Source organism: Peromyscus maniculatus, chromosome 17, assembly GCF_049852395.1.
Source record: "Peromyscus maniculatus bairdii isolate BWxNUB_F1_BW_parent chromosome 17, HU_Pman_BW_mat_3.1, whole genome shotgun sequence".
Classification (NCBI taxonomy): Eukaryota; Metazoa; Chordata; class Mammalia; order Rodentia; family Cricetidae; genus Peromyscus; species Peromyscus maniculatus.
In genome coordinates, this window is record NC_134868.1 from 6,763,899 (window position 1) to 6,779,175 (window position 15,277).

A 15,277-nucleotide genomic window follows, 5' to 3' on the forward strand; every position below is an offset into this window, starting at 1 on the left:
GTCTGGCAGTTTCTTCTACAAAGCAGAAACTTTAAGGACCATCTCACCTTGCAAAGTTCAGTGGTCACCTTCCTATGGGTCCTGCATGTCCAGTTTATATAACATCCTGTCAAGCAGTCCAAGCCTGAACAGTTTCTTGCCCAAATGGCCATTTTGTACCAAGAAGAAGATAAACTCCATATGGAGTGTCTTCGATGCTCATCTTCCTCTTTGAAGTAAATTGGTGCTGCCAGGAGCAGACATGTCTCACTGTCCAGAAAAGTCTAAGTTTTTAAAACATTTTAAGTGTTATAATCTGTAGGTCTTTGGAGTCTTTGACGATTACCTACCTAATTGAAATATATCTGTAAATGCCTAGAAAACTTAACTAAAATGACTATAAGTGTGATTATCATAGATGACTATTAATCTGTATTTCTTAATTATACATTACAATTTCAAATGAGCTGTACAAACATAATACCTTACATAAGAGTAGAAATAAACAGTATAACAAAATTAATTTTAAATTTGTAATAAACTAAAATCTCTATCAATGTAAAACATTTTACACAAGTTGTTGCTCTTTAAAAGTAGATTCAATAATCTACCCTTTCATCCTATTATATTTATATCCCATCCCCCTTTTTTCTTTAGAAAGATATTGACTTCACCACAATGGAGAGCATGCAGCATGCAGGCAGACATGGTGCTAGAGAGGTAGTTTAGACTCCTACATATTTCAGATAACAGGAAGGGAACTCCATGTCATACCGAGTGAAGCTGGAGCAAAAGAGACCTCAAAGCCTGCCTTCACAGTGACGCACTTCCTCCAACAAGACCATACCTACTTCAACCAAGCCACACCTCCTAAGAATGCCACTTCCTTTGGGGTCCATTTTCTTTCAAATCACCACAAAGTCCAAAGACAGTAGCAACAATCACCATCATTATCAGGTTGTATCAATTTCACATCAAGATCACTATGTTCCTCATAATGGGGAAAGAACTAGAATATGGGTACCCAGTAGATGGGGTTTCCTGTAGTATTCTGAAGCCTGCTTGGTAAGGTGTGAGTAAGAGTGCTCAGTGCTTATTCTTGCATTTCTGACCTCCTGGGTTGTATTTTTTATTCTGTTTCTACATCCCATGCCCTTGCCTTCTATTCTTTCACCTCTTTACAGTCTTACCCAGCCCCAGCTCAGCTTTATCTCTCCATTTGTCTTTATGCAAGAATTCCAATCATTTCCCAAATATAATCTTTCTAACCACATTGACGAGGAACTCCCCAGATAATACCTCCTTCTGATCCTACCAAGTTGTGAATACTCAGCAAGGCACAACCAAATTGGGTTCAGGGACTCCCGAGGGCTCCAATAGAAGAAAACCAACAGGGGACACCACCCTCGGAGGAAACGGATGAGAACTGGGTGGCACAGAATCACTCCTTTGGGTTGAAACTGAATGGAATGCTTCTAGAACTACTTGGAAACAAACTTAGAGAGTGTGAGGCCAGAGGAGGCAATACTTGAAGGGCAGTGGATCCTTCTTCTAGAGACAGGAAGCACAGGCTAAACATACTGTTTAGATGATGTCTACTGGCTAAAAAGGGGCAGAAAGAGCTGGAGAGGTCAGTTTCTGCCCTCACTAACCATGTGGCTTGAAACAAATTACTCCATGTTCCCTGTTCATTCTTTGTGTTCCCAATAGGAGGGCCATGCTGCCCACCTCAGAAAGTTGTGACAGGTTGAAGTGAGGGAATAGAGTGCTCTGGTACTTTTACACACATATCTTTAAGACTCTAGAATTTTCTTTTTCTCTGTAGAACTGTGGAGAAGAAACCATCACCATTAGCTGAGACACGGTGTCAATTAAATTATATGTTATTTCTGTCTACATTGTATGAATCTTGACATAGTGGCAGGAAAATAGGAAGCTAGCTTAGAATCCTTTCAAAGGAACGAAACCATGGGCTTCATTGAAACTACAGAGAATGACTTAGTTTAGAAGTATTAATAATATTACTATATTATTATAGATGGTAATATAGATGCCTATAATCCCAGTACTTGAGAGGTGGAAGCAGGAAGATCAAGAGTTTAAGGTCATCCTGAGCTCAAGGCTAGCTTAGGCCATCTGAGATCTTGTCTCAAAAATAACCCTCATGTATACATAGAGATGTGTGTGTGTGTATGTGTGTGTGTGTGTGTGTGTGTGTGTGTGTGTATACCTATGTCTGTGACTGTGTATTTCTATTACAACACATCACAACTTCAAGCTTGTGCTTACAAATCATTTTTTTTTCTTTTGGTTTTTTGAGACAGGGTTTCTCTGTGTCATTTTGGTGCCTGTCCTGGATCTATTATTTTACACAGATTATCCTGTTTGACCTGTCAAAGAGTTATATCAAGTGGGAATGATAGACCCATGTGATAAATATGTTCCCCGAGGTTCAGAGGTTTGCTGTGAGTCACACTTAATGGATGGTTACTCCAAAACTCAAGCCTATGTCTTCTAACCCCAAACCCACTGCTGACTCTCATATGCCAAGTAATTCCTCTGCTCCTGGAGTCTTACTTGTCAGACAGGAAGCATAAAAATATGCAAATGGCCACCTGTTGTAGGTGAAAACAATACATATGTATACATACATATATGTGAAATGTAGATATCCATGTATATGATATTTTAATTGTTTTGTTGCATAAACAAATGTCTTCAGAGCTTCAAATGTGTGAAGACATTCCAAGAGAAGCAACAGTTATTGAGGAGTTATGTGCCGTGTACTATTCACTTAATCCCTACATAGATAGCAAACTCATAAACTAGGTATTATTAGCTAGTCTTGGAGAAAATTGGTCATCGCAAAGAAAAATTAATTTTCCCCACATAGCCACCCAGTGGAAGGAAGATTCAGAGAAATGTTTGTCACCAAAATTCATGTTTTCAATCATAACGCTGATTATATCTAATAATAACCATTGTTTCTCTGTACCTTACCTCCTACTTACCCAGAACCAAGGCTCCTTTAGTAGGCTTCCTAATAATTAATGATTTTTCATGGAGGTCTCCTACATGTGCCTTCCAAGCCAGCCTATTATCAGTTCCCAGTGCCATCAATTTCTCTATACTTCTTGTATCCCCCCCCCCATGCAATTTAGAATTTGTCATACTGTCATGTTGTTGGTTATTTTCTGCTCTTTTCTCTTTTGAAGGACCTGCCACCTTCAAAAGAGCCACCCAGCTCCCAAATAAATCACACACAGAGGCTTACTCTTAATTATAAATGCTCAACCTGGCCTTGGCTTGTTTCTTGCCAGCTTTTCTTAACTTATCCCATTTACCTTCTGCCTCTGGGCTTTTCCCATTCTATTACTTCTGTAAATCTTACTCTTACTCTATGGCTGGCTGTGTAGCTGGGTGGCTGGCCCCTGGAGTCCTCCTCCTTCTTTGGCTACTCCTTTTTTCCTCACTCTTTCTTCTATACATTCTCTCTGCCTGCCAGCCCCACCTATCTCTCTCTTCTGCTTTGCTATTGGTCGTTCAGTTCTTTATTAGACTAGTCAGGTGTTTTAGACAGGCACAGTAACACAGCTGCACAGAGTTAAATGAATGCAACACAAACAAAAGTAACACATCTTAAAATGCTTTTCTACAACACTATCACCCCTGTAGTAAGTTCACAAATAAAAAAGTAGAAAGAAAAGTCCTGGGTTCACCACTCCCACCATCTGGGGCTCCTCGATCCTTTCTTTAACTAGAATGTTGGACATCTGAACATTAGTTATAAAGAGATGAAAGAGTTGTGAAGTTTCTCCTGTGATATCTTTTTAGCCTTGCCTACTTGGGCTATGTGTAGTACAAAAGCCATCAAGTCTAGGACCTGCCACCCAGGAGGAGGAGCCACCTGTCCCTTAACTACAGTGTCCCCTGCTTTACAGATTTGTGTTGTGTTGAATGAAACAATGATATCTAAAGCACCTGATACAGTGTCTGGTGCCTCTAGAAGCTAAAACCAAATAGCGGATCCTTCTCACTGGCCTAATTCCCCGATCTTAGTGAAGGCATAGCTCCTCCCATTATGGGTAGCTCGCCTCTCTCCAAACTATCGAATGATTACAATATCAAAGAAAGTTCTTTCGTAGGCTAGTATGAACATTGCATACTTCTTGACCTATCCTGAAACCTTGATAGAAAAAACAAACAAACAAAACCTCTGAAATGATGGAAAAATTCACATTAGAATCCCAACCAGCCCTGCTGAGAATCTCCAAAGGCTCTAGTCAACCAGCCAGGACCCATACTGCTTCCTCACCATGGTGGGCCGCAGTGGAGCCAGCGGCAGGAAGCTGCTTTATGATCCAAGCCCAGGGTGGCAGAGTCCAAAGACTCTAGCCACCTCTCAGAAGTTCCTCCTCTCAGTCACTTTGGCAACACTCGAATTTTAGAGACATCACCTTCAAATTATAGTACTGAATACATTGACCTGAACCATGAGAACCCCTAAGGAGCCATAGTCTTCAAAGAAGAGCTTCACAAAAAGGTTTAGATTATTTGCAACCGTGTTACACATATAGAGACAAAGGCCATTGAAAGTCGATTTTGAAGTTTACAGGAGGTTTCATTGATAAACCACATAGTATCTTTCAGATCAGACTTTAAACCACAGGTATGGTTAAGAGAATTTAGGATTAAACAATAGAATGGACAGTAAAAAGTGTGGAAAGTAATTCCATTTGGACATAGGCAACCCCCCCCCCCCAAACACACACACACACACACATCTGTCACTTGTGGACAGTTCTCCACCAATCTGTTTGTTTTTGTGACTCTGAGCAGAGTCCAGTTCTCCAGCAAACACAGTCCTCTGGCCCCCAACTCGTCGGGGACTCCCCCTGGGTGCTAAAGGTGTGTTATTTCCTTCCACAGGCTGTTGGTGAAACCATGGGGCTGAGTCATGTCTGCCTGCAGCTGCTGAGGCACTGAGGTCCAAAACCCTGGCAAGGACCAGCCCTGCTCCCTTGGAGGAAATGGCCGAGCAGCCTCAGCAACAGCAGATGAAAACTTCCTTCCTCTTCATCCAGCTGCAGCCCCCCCCTACCCGAGCTACCCTGACTCTCCCCGCCCCTTCTCCAGTCACTGCAGCCTTAACAGCAGCCCCAGGGGGCCTGGAGGAGGGACACATTTTCCCAAGTCCCAGGACAGGCTTCTTGGCGTGCTGGGACCTCAGATGTACACAGGATTTAGCTCCCTCTCCTTTGAGCCTGCTGCCCGCCGCCGCCGAAAGCCCTGGAACACAGAAACCAGCTGTTTTCAATTGCTGCTCACTGAAGGAAAAGAAGGAAGACACAGAAAAACTCCAGAATCTGGATGTAAGGAGGGGTGGTGTTTGCGGATCCCCACGTAGTAGGCGTTGCCTGGCCCCTGCCTCTGGGAGACTTGGCCAACCACAGCCACTGCTATGCAGGCTTGCTAGCCCAGCTCCTACCATGAATGATGGAAGCAGCAGTCCGTCCATGGACTGGAGGCACTGGCCAGTCACTTCTGCCCAGGAGGACCTGTGGGGTATGGATGCACAGGCCAGGAATGTCATCGAATTCTCAGTTCCACCAAGTACCCTGCCCTATGGGGCTGACAAGGGCAAATGGACCATCCAGAGGAGAGGGACTGCTACCCAAGGGGTACTTGCGCAGAGTTATGGAGAAGAAACAGGTACCCCAGTCCTGGCAATAAGGGCTCAACTCCTCAGGTACCGCCCCACCATTCAGATCAGCCAGAGCTGCCTGGCCCTGCCTGCTGTTGTGCCTCTCAAGGTAAGGAGCTGAAAATACTGCCACCCCCTAGACTCCAGCCATCACGCTGCAGAGGGGATGGAGACAGGGCACAGACATGCAAGTGTGGACCCTGGGTCCCCCTCTCCTGCGGGTCACCCATACCTCAGCCGCAGAGGTGCCCACCAGCTGCAGTATTTCTTGGGCTCTTTCCCATCCTCTGCTACCTTCCCGCCACCGATAACATCCTGCCCTAAAGGAGACAATGAGTATCAGTTTCTCAAGATTTCTGTCAAGGAGAAGTTGGGTGAGGGAGAGCATACTTTATAAGAGAAGGACAGAGAGAAGCACAGGGAAGTCCGCAGACATGGGATGGTGTCCGCAGACATGGGATGGGGCCGTGGCCAGCTGTTGTACTAGGTGTTTCCTCACATCTGTTCATTCTCACCACCATTCTGAGAAATCGAGGCTTGTATTTCCAGTTTCAGAAAAGAGAGAGTGTGGTAAAGCCAAAATCCTCTCCCTCCTTTCAAAAAAAAAAAAAAAAAGAATAAAAATGAAGGTAGCTTTGAGGATACTAGGGAGGGAGAGGGCTGGAGTGGGGAGCGGCATTTTTCAGAGCCTAAGCACAGCCTTGGAACACCTGATCTCCTTGAACACATGACTTTCAGAGCCCACATTCACCTGCCATCTGTACTGGGCACCAAGTGGATGAGCAGTCCTGGACACGAGCCTCTGACTGTCAGGAACGGGGAGGTGGCCCCATGTGGCATCCAGGGTTCCTTTGGGCTGTTCCAGACCCTTCTTCTGACCACAGCCATGCTGTGATGTATTAGCATCCTCTTCTCTGCACCTCTGGACCACCCTTCTCAAGATGCTAGCTCCTGAGGTCCACCCTCTCTACCCAGTTCAGGTGCACCACTCTCAAGACGGGTTAACAAAATTTAAAATAGTCTTTTTTTTTTTTTCATTTTCCCTTTCCCGGTAACATGGGTAACATACAGTATAACAACATGTTATACTGTAACAATAAGAGTTGGGTAAACTGAGTCTATATGTAAGGATTAGTAGAATGAGGTAGAAGAAAGGTGTGATGTATGTAGAAGGCCGACATGAAAGGAACTGTCAGGAAAGCGCAGGAGAGCTAGATGGAATTCACAGAAGCCTTCTGAGGGCTTGGGAGTGATCTGCTTCATCTAGATCCTGTGCCTGTCTCCTGTGCACTTCCACACACCACCTCTCCTTCTCTTTGCTCTCTTAAACAGAGTGTTTGCGGAGCCACAATTGAGGACGAGCCCAAGTTCTCTCTGGAGTGAAGCAATATGAGCATACTTCCTTAAGAAATAGTTCACATCCCATCTAGTTCTTGTATCTCTCTTCCTGCAGGGACTTAGGAGGCATGACATTTGTGCATCTGAGCCCAAGTGTCTGGATGTAGGTCACACAGTAGTTATCTATGGACTTTGATACTATTCATCTCTGGCCGTCTTCCCTCTGGTCTTTGGAACATAGGCTCAAGCTTCAGACCCGTGGCCAGTTCTCCAGGGAGAAGGGCTTTGGGAGTTGGCCCAAGAATGTGGATCTCAGCACTAGACACTTTATTTTAGCTTCTTAAGTGAATGTCGTCCCCTTCCCCATCTGTCCTGCTGAAACTAAAGGTTATGGAATTCCTAGGGGAAAATAGATGTCCCAAGTTTAAGTCCTAATTGTAAACAAGCCACCAGAACTGAGTTCCAGTTCCCTCATCTTGAAAACAACAGTATCCCTTGCTTGGCATAGTCATTTGTGTTCTCAGGTACTAGTTGAAAGTGACTCTCAGTACCTCTGTGTTTTCTTTTCAAATCTTGTGGCCCTGAGGATTGAACCAGGGTTTTTGACATGCTGGACAAGCACTGTGTCCCTGAGTTACGTCCCTAGCAGTATACCTGTCTTGAGGGGGAGAAGAGAAGAATCAAGACTAATGTGACATTAAGGAGGACCAGAGAAACCACGAGGTCTGAGGTGCCTCAGAGGGCTCCCAGAATCTAGTCAGGGAATATGGCTTCAGAAGCTTACCCTTATCCATGCTGTCCAGAGGTTAATTCCTCTGCCATAGGGAGACAGGTACTGTAAAATCCATTCCCTTGGATCTACAAATCCTTTGAATGCTTTATAAGTGCTAGGTCAGGTGATCTGGCCTCCCGCTATGGTTTTTTGTTTGTGTTTGGGGTTTTTTGTTGTCTTGAGAAAAATCAGCAAAGAGTTTTTCATCTGTTCATCTTGGGTAGCTTGAAGCATTCCTGCACACCCCCAGTTTGAAAGATTCTGATAATCTTACCCAGTATTTTCATGTTTGGGAATTTATCTATAAGAACATAAAAAGACTGAATAAAACATTTTCTCACTCAATCAACTATGAAGGGCAAGCCCCTTGATGACTCAGTGGGCTCTTATAATTGATGTAGTAAAGAAAAGTACTGTCAGATATATTTCAAGGGAAATGGTGATTCGATTTAGTAAAGTCTGCTCACTCCTGTGCATGTTGTAGAGTTGAGGTCCTTGTGTCAACTTTCTCAGAAAAAAAAAATGAATGTCAAGAGTAAACCTTCTTTGCAGTAGTACAAATGATCAAATATATTTCCTTGGTGTTTAAGCCCTCAGGCTGCAGAGCATAAGTCATGGGCTTATATCCTCTGTAAGGATACAAGGAGGAGGTAAGGATGTACGTAAGGATACAAGGAGGAGGTAAGGATGTACATAAGGATACAAGGAGGAGGTAAGGATGTACATAAGGATACAAGGAGGAGGTAAGGATGTAAATAAGGATACAAGGAGGAGGTAAGGATGTAAGTAAGGATACAGGAGGATGAAACGATGTAAGGATGTAAGGATATAAGATGTAGGTAAGTATGCAAGGAGTGAGTGTGGAGAATCAACGCTCCTGGTTCTTCATTTGCAGGATGACTAGCATTAGTAAAAAGAACTTGGCTCTAGTTCTCTCACTCACTCTGTGACCTAGAGAACTCACCGAGTGCTATTTCCCCTTCCTTGAGGATGTATGTGGCATCATTCCCAAATTCCAGATGAGGGAAGATGTTTAAAGACAGTCAGCAACTTGCTGGGACTCACAGCTAGGACCTGGTATCTTAGGACTGACTGTCAAGTCACCTACCCTGGGCCCAGGGCTTCCTCAACCTTCTTTCATGACATCTACAGCTGGGGAGACTCCCTTGGAAGGTAACCTGGCACCTTTGGTTGACACTAGACTGATTTCCATGGTGGGGAGAGTCAGAGCTAACTAAGCCCATGTCACTCAGCACCACCAGCTTTCTGAGTGGGGAGGAGGTGGGGCTGTGGCTCATGGTGACACCATCAGAGGTCCCTCACATCCCCATGCCTAGCCTGTCAGAGTAAATCAGAAAAGTTTGGGGCCAGAGCCTGCCCTCACCTTGCCTCCTACTCCATGTTATGCTGCCCCTTTGTGGGAGCACAAGGAACTGTCCACATTACACCCAAGTTGGGGGGCTAAAGATATCAAAAGAAGGGTAATAGACATGATTCCAAAGAGGGCGTGGGGAAACCAACAACGCAATAATAGTTTCTGAAATTTACAGATATAAAAAAATTAAGTCTTCATGTCTTACCTGCTGTACACCTTAAATAGCAGTGACTATATATAAGTATATTAAAAAGTTAGTAGTGAATGTATTTCAAATTCTTGTCCCCCAAATACCATTTACAAACCCCACAAAATGTTCATAGTTCAAATTTCTAAAAAACCCGAAGAGTGTTTTTGTTTTTGTTTTGTCTCTCTTCCCTTCCTCTATCATGGTAAGAACTCCATTCTGGTTAGCTTTCTGAGCTTTCCTCACCAGTTTTTAGGAGTGTTTATTACTTGGGAAATGTCACGTGGATGAGCAAAACAGACATGGGCACAGTGGAGGTTTAACCAGCGCCTTCTGATGACAGAAACATCAGGGCAGGGGATTTTCTGATAGTCAGACCCTGTCCTGGGAGAATACACCAGATAGTTTTAACTCTCTGCTTTGTATCATTGTTCCTTGAAATGAAACCAATGTTTCAACTATAAATCTTTAAAGCACATTACGTTTTTGGTAGAAAGTTTTGGTTTAGGGAAAAGGTCATCTGTACTGGGATCCATGAGATTAGAAAAATAAGAGGAAGAAGAAGAAAAACTAAAATTTAAAAGCTCTGGTTCTGCCAATAAACTGGCCCGAGGCCTCTGATGACTAAAGCTAGCTCATCTCCTGTGCTCTCTGGGGGCTGCCCAATGCTGTGGCAACTGTGAATCCATGAATCTGGAAAGGAGTGAAGGTGTTTTATGAGGTAAAGGACCAACACAATTTCACTTCATCTGTTGTGCTCACATGTCTCTAAAGATGCATTCTCTTGTCGTTTACCTCCATTGTGAAAAGTTCCCTACAAAGGGGGCATGCCTTTCTTGGGGGACACTGGAGCTTCAGTGTGGAACTGAGAGTTCAACGTCTGTCACCAATTCCGTCACAGAATGTTAGCATCTGTGTTGCCGGCTGTCAGATTTTACATAGATATTTCTTTTTCTGACCAGATCCTGGCTTGAATGAAATTCCCTTTGAAGACCAACCCTGAGCCTTGGACTACTTAACCCCCCAGGAAACTGTCACTTCCCTTCTCTGGGAAGTATTCCTTCCTTCCTCAAGCTTTTTTCACTTTTCTGGCCTGTCAGAAGTTTAGAAGCTATTCCACTCCTGACACGGTATCCTAGATAACTCTGTCTCTATTTTAATCTACCTTGGTGATTAATGCTGAATTTTAAGAAGGAATTTGAACAAAGAGAAAGCATGCACAAGTGCTCATATAGAAATTTAAACAGTGACAGCTGAACGTGCATTGGAGCATCCTGTTTAGAAGATTCTGATGTTTCGAAGACAGTGTTGATTGGATTGCAAGGTTTATTTTTAGTCCATTTCATGCTACATTGGTTGGGACAACGATGTCTTGATTTATTACTAGAATAGATAACGGTTGAGACAGTAGAATGGGTTTCAGTTTTCTCTCATCCCGTAATTTGCCGTGGTATCTCCATGACAACACCTCTCTTCCTCCCTTCCTTTGACATACACCAAGTCCTGTGGATGGCTGTACAGATGCTACCGTCTGTCGAGTACTTACAAAAACCTCTGTGTTTCAGTCCACCTACAGGAAGAGAGGGGCAAAATACGTGGACTACTTTATAGCTATGTGTCCCTATGGAGAAAAGTGAACAGACTGGGAGCTGAGACCTGGGGGTTCTGGCTTTCTTTCTGATTCAAGGAGGTAAAGGGAAGGCGTCTGTCTTCATTCTGAGCCTGAACTCCATGTTTGTTAGAAAGAGTATGCTATCTGGTCTGGTTCCTTCCCTTCCAACTCCACAGATCTAGGACCAATCTTGTCAATCCACTTGGCCTGTGTTGATAAAGTGGCAACTAGAGATGTAGCCTTTGGTGGCACATCTCCAAAATCCATATATTGAGAAGCCTCTTTGTGTTAGAAACTTCCTTTATTTGTACAGTTAGATGTCTCTCCTGTCTACAGTGGGAATAAAAAGCAGATATGAGTAGCTAATTCAATAAATGTCCCCCAATCTCTTTCAGAGTATTACAAAATGATAATACAACTTGTAGAATTATATTGTCTGAGCCTCTCAGATTGTAAGGCCTCCAGGAAGGTTATTTTAAGAGCACATCCTTGAATTCAGTAATATGTCAGTTTCAGCAATGAATGCACACACTTGTGATCCGAGCAGTCAAAAGGCTGAGGCTGGAAGGGTGCTGCAATTTCAAGGCCAGCCTGGGCTCCATAACAATGGTATCAAGAAAACAAAAAGTGTCAGCTTCAAATCATGGCCTGTTAGGCACTAATTATTGAACAAAAAGAAAGGAAGAAAGAAAGAAAGAAAGAAAGAAAGAAAGAAAGAAAGAAAGAAAGAAAGAAAGAAAGAAAGAAAGAGGAAGGGCATGAGAAGGAGGTTTATTGTGGATAAAAGGGAGAGCATAGCCTGAGGCGGGGATATCTGGGAGAATCCAGAGTGACCCTGAGCAGAGCCCTGTGAAGAGACGGGGGAGGGGAGAGAAGCGGGCCAGGAGAGTAAAGGGTAGTCAAAAAGGGCCAGCTAACCAAAGGGCTGGATTATATAGGGAAGGGCAGCTGGGGGAAGGGCAGCCCAGCCCCTGCGCTGGAGAAACTTAAGGTGGGGGACAAGGTAAGCCAGCCAGACCCTGTAACAGATAGGGACCAAGGAATGCTGGGAGAACCAGGCAGCCAGGTCTGCTTTGTTATGTTAAATAGGCACCTTGGTTAGCCCTGGTTTGAGACCTAACAATTATGATATGGTAATTTTTTTTCTCCTTTAACGGTGTGTGTGTGTGTGTGTGTGTGTGTGTGTGTGTGTGTGTGTGTTTGAAAATATGGGATACCACAGATCTGCTCATGCACGGTACTTAGTGGAAGAGAGCTGAACACCTGGCAGGTTACCCTCACGGATTCTGCCTACGGTCTCTTCAACTTTCCATCAGTTCACTGGGACACCTGACCCACTCTTTCCAAAGCCGGAACAAACAACAAAGTGAAGAAAAACCACGTCCCTTGTGAGGATTTACACCCATTCCTCACACTGAACCGTGTCAGTGAAAACTGAACATCCAGCCGTGAGAGGAGGATGGTTACGGTGCTAGCTGATGGAGAGGCTGTAGTTCCAGAATAGTCGCTCACTCACATTTTGAGGTCATCGGCAGCTCTGGATCCTTTTTATCTGTCCTTTGTGCGTGTATTTCCTGTGATTTTATTTATTTATTTATTTGACATTTAACTTTCAGTTTTCAGGATGTATAGCTTGCATTAATCTTTTAGTTGTCTAGGTCCAGGAGATTCTGAGATAACAGTCCCAAGGCGTTCTATTGAAGTCCTCGCCATTTTTTATCACTTAGAAATGCCTTTTGGGCTGGGAGAGGCTTGGGTATTCTTCAGCGTGTGCTCTGCTTAATTGTATGGTGCAGTGGCCTTTGACAAACCGGCCCATTTGTCTCATGTCACAAGCGGAAGGGTCTTAGGAGAATTCAGTTATATATCTATTCAGTCTTTCGCCATGAAGATCCGGTGCCCCACACAGTGGCACAAATCACAAGTAATAAATAAAAGTAACAGTGAAAGATAAGTAGTAACAAATTGTGATGTGTAGGAAAAGTAATAAAAGTCAAGATCAAGGAAAGGTCAGGGTGGGATTAGGGAGAGAATCACAGGCCATAAAGAGCTACAGGGCTCATGTATGTAAAAATCAGACATTGGGCTTTCCCTCTGCTCAAGCTAAGGATGCATGCTTAGGATTGTAGGTTTTACTGTGAGAGAGAAAGGAGGAAGAAAGGAGTGGAGTTCTTTTTAACATGTTATTAAAAATTAAATCTATTAGATATAAACATTGGCTTGCCCTTTGAAGGGCTGGAGAGAGGGCTCAGTAGGACTGGCCCTGGCTCATCAGCTGTGTACGATTCCCAGGACCTGTGTGGTGGAAGGAGAAAACCAACTCCTGCCAAATGTCCCCTGACCACCTCCATACATGCGCTGTGAGCACACACACACACACACACACACACACACACACACACACCACATATGACACACACACCACACCACACACATACACACACACCACATATAACACACACACCATATATCACACACACACAACACATGATACACCTACGCAACACATACCACACACACACCCCACATATGACACACACACACATACATACACACACCATAGATACCACACACACACATACATACACACCACATACCACACATACATACACCACATACCACACACACACACCACATATGACACACACACCACACAACCATACATACACACCACACACACATACACATATATCACATACCACACACACATACCCACTACACACATATACACACCACACATACCCATATAAATGTAAAATGAATAATTAGATAAAAATATTTTGAATAAAAATATTCTTTTAAAATCTTTTTTCCCATTTTACTAAAAGTAGATTCTTTTCTCATATAATATACCCTGATTGCAGTTTCCCCTCCCTCTACACCTGCCCTCCCATAGAGATCCACTCCCTTTCTGTCTTCCATTAGAAAAGAACAGGTTTTGAGCCAGGCTTGGTGCATACCTTTAATCCCAGGACTTGGGAGACAGAGGCAGGTGGATCTCTGTGAGTTCGAGGACAGACTGGTCTACATGGTGAGTTCCAGGACAGCCAGAGCTAGCAAGACATTGTCTCAGAAAAGAAGAGGAGGAGGAGGAGGAGGAGGGGAGAGGGAGGGGGAGGAGGTTTTTAAGAGGTAACAACAAAACAGAACAAAATAAAATATAATCATCTAAAACAAAACCATCACATCAAAGTTGGACAAGACAAATTAACAAAAGGAAATGAACCCCAAGAGAAGGCACAAGAGTCAGAGGCCCACTTGTTCACATGGGAGTCCCACAAACATACCAAACTGAAAGATTTTGCATATGAGCCAGGCGGTGGTGCACGCCTTTAATCCCAGCCCTCGGCAGGCAGAGCCAGGCGGATCTCTGGCAGTGGACTTGGTGGACACCTGTATCGGCTCTGTGCTGCTTTGGTCCCTGTGAGCTCATAACATGCTTTGCTCAGTTGATTTAGAGATCCTTGTTCTCCTGGTGTCTTCCTCCCCTCTGGCTCTTACACTCTTTCCACCTCCTCTTCCATGGGGTTCCCTGAGCTCTGAGGGGAGGGATTTGATGGAGTTATCTCATTTAGAGATGAGTGTCCCAAGGTCTCTCTCTGCATAATGTCTAGCTATGAGCATCGGCATCTGTTCCCATCTGCTGCAGGAGGAAACTTCTCTGATGATGGCTGAGCAAGTCACTGATCTATGAGTATAGCAGAATGTCATTAGGAGTCAATTTGTTACTTTTTTCAATGAAAAATTTCCAACTTCCTTGTATATTTACATGATATAACTTGATAAAACAGGTAGTCACTTCAATGGCAGGTGTTTCTTGCTGATAGCTCTACATCTGAAGGATTATTTGCATCCATTCATAATGATACCCCAAGGCCCCCAACTAGCTCTCTCTGTCTCTGTCTCTGTCTCTGTCTCTCTCTCAGAGGTCTTTTTGCTTTTTTAGTACTAACTTCATTTGTCCATATGGACCATCTCTTCTTTCTGTTATTAGTATGTCTGCCACTAATGTACTTTTTAAAAACTTACTATAGGAATCTAAACAACAGATTGGTTTAAATTATAAAGAAAACTTACTAATTCTGTGAAGAGGCAGTGAAAAGACCGTGTGAGGAGTTGACTGACATGCCTCTCCAAGGACCTCACGGATTGGTGGTTTGTGTTTTCTTTATCTTTATGTGCTTTGTGTGTGTGTGTGTGTGTGTGTGTGTGTGCACTTATTTGTGTGTGTGAGTGCAAGTGAATGCCATAGCATAAGTGCAGAGGTCAAAGGACATCTTCTGGAGTCCATCTCCCCTTCCACCTTGTCT

General features: G+C 43.8%; 1 protein-coding gene across 3 annotated transcripts in view; it reads left to right on the forward strand.

Annotated features, from left to right (window-relative positions):
- Psd3 (pleckstrin and Sec7 domain containing 3) overlaps nt 1-15,277 on the forward strand; it is a 539,468-nt gene that overhangs the window by 87,029 nt on the left and 437,162 nt on the right. For all 3 annotated transcript variants that reach the window (XM_076553255.1, XM_076553257.1, XM_076553256.1), the window contains one exon: nt 4,909-5,792. In XM_076553255.1, coding sequence (XP_076409370.1) covers nt 5,010-5,792 — 783 coding nt within the window. In that variant the 5' untranslated portion in view covers nt 4,909-5,009. The remainder of the gene's footprint in view (nt 1-4,908; nt 5,793-15,277) is intronic.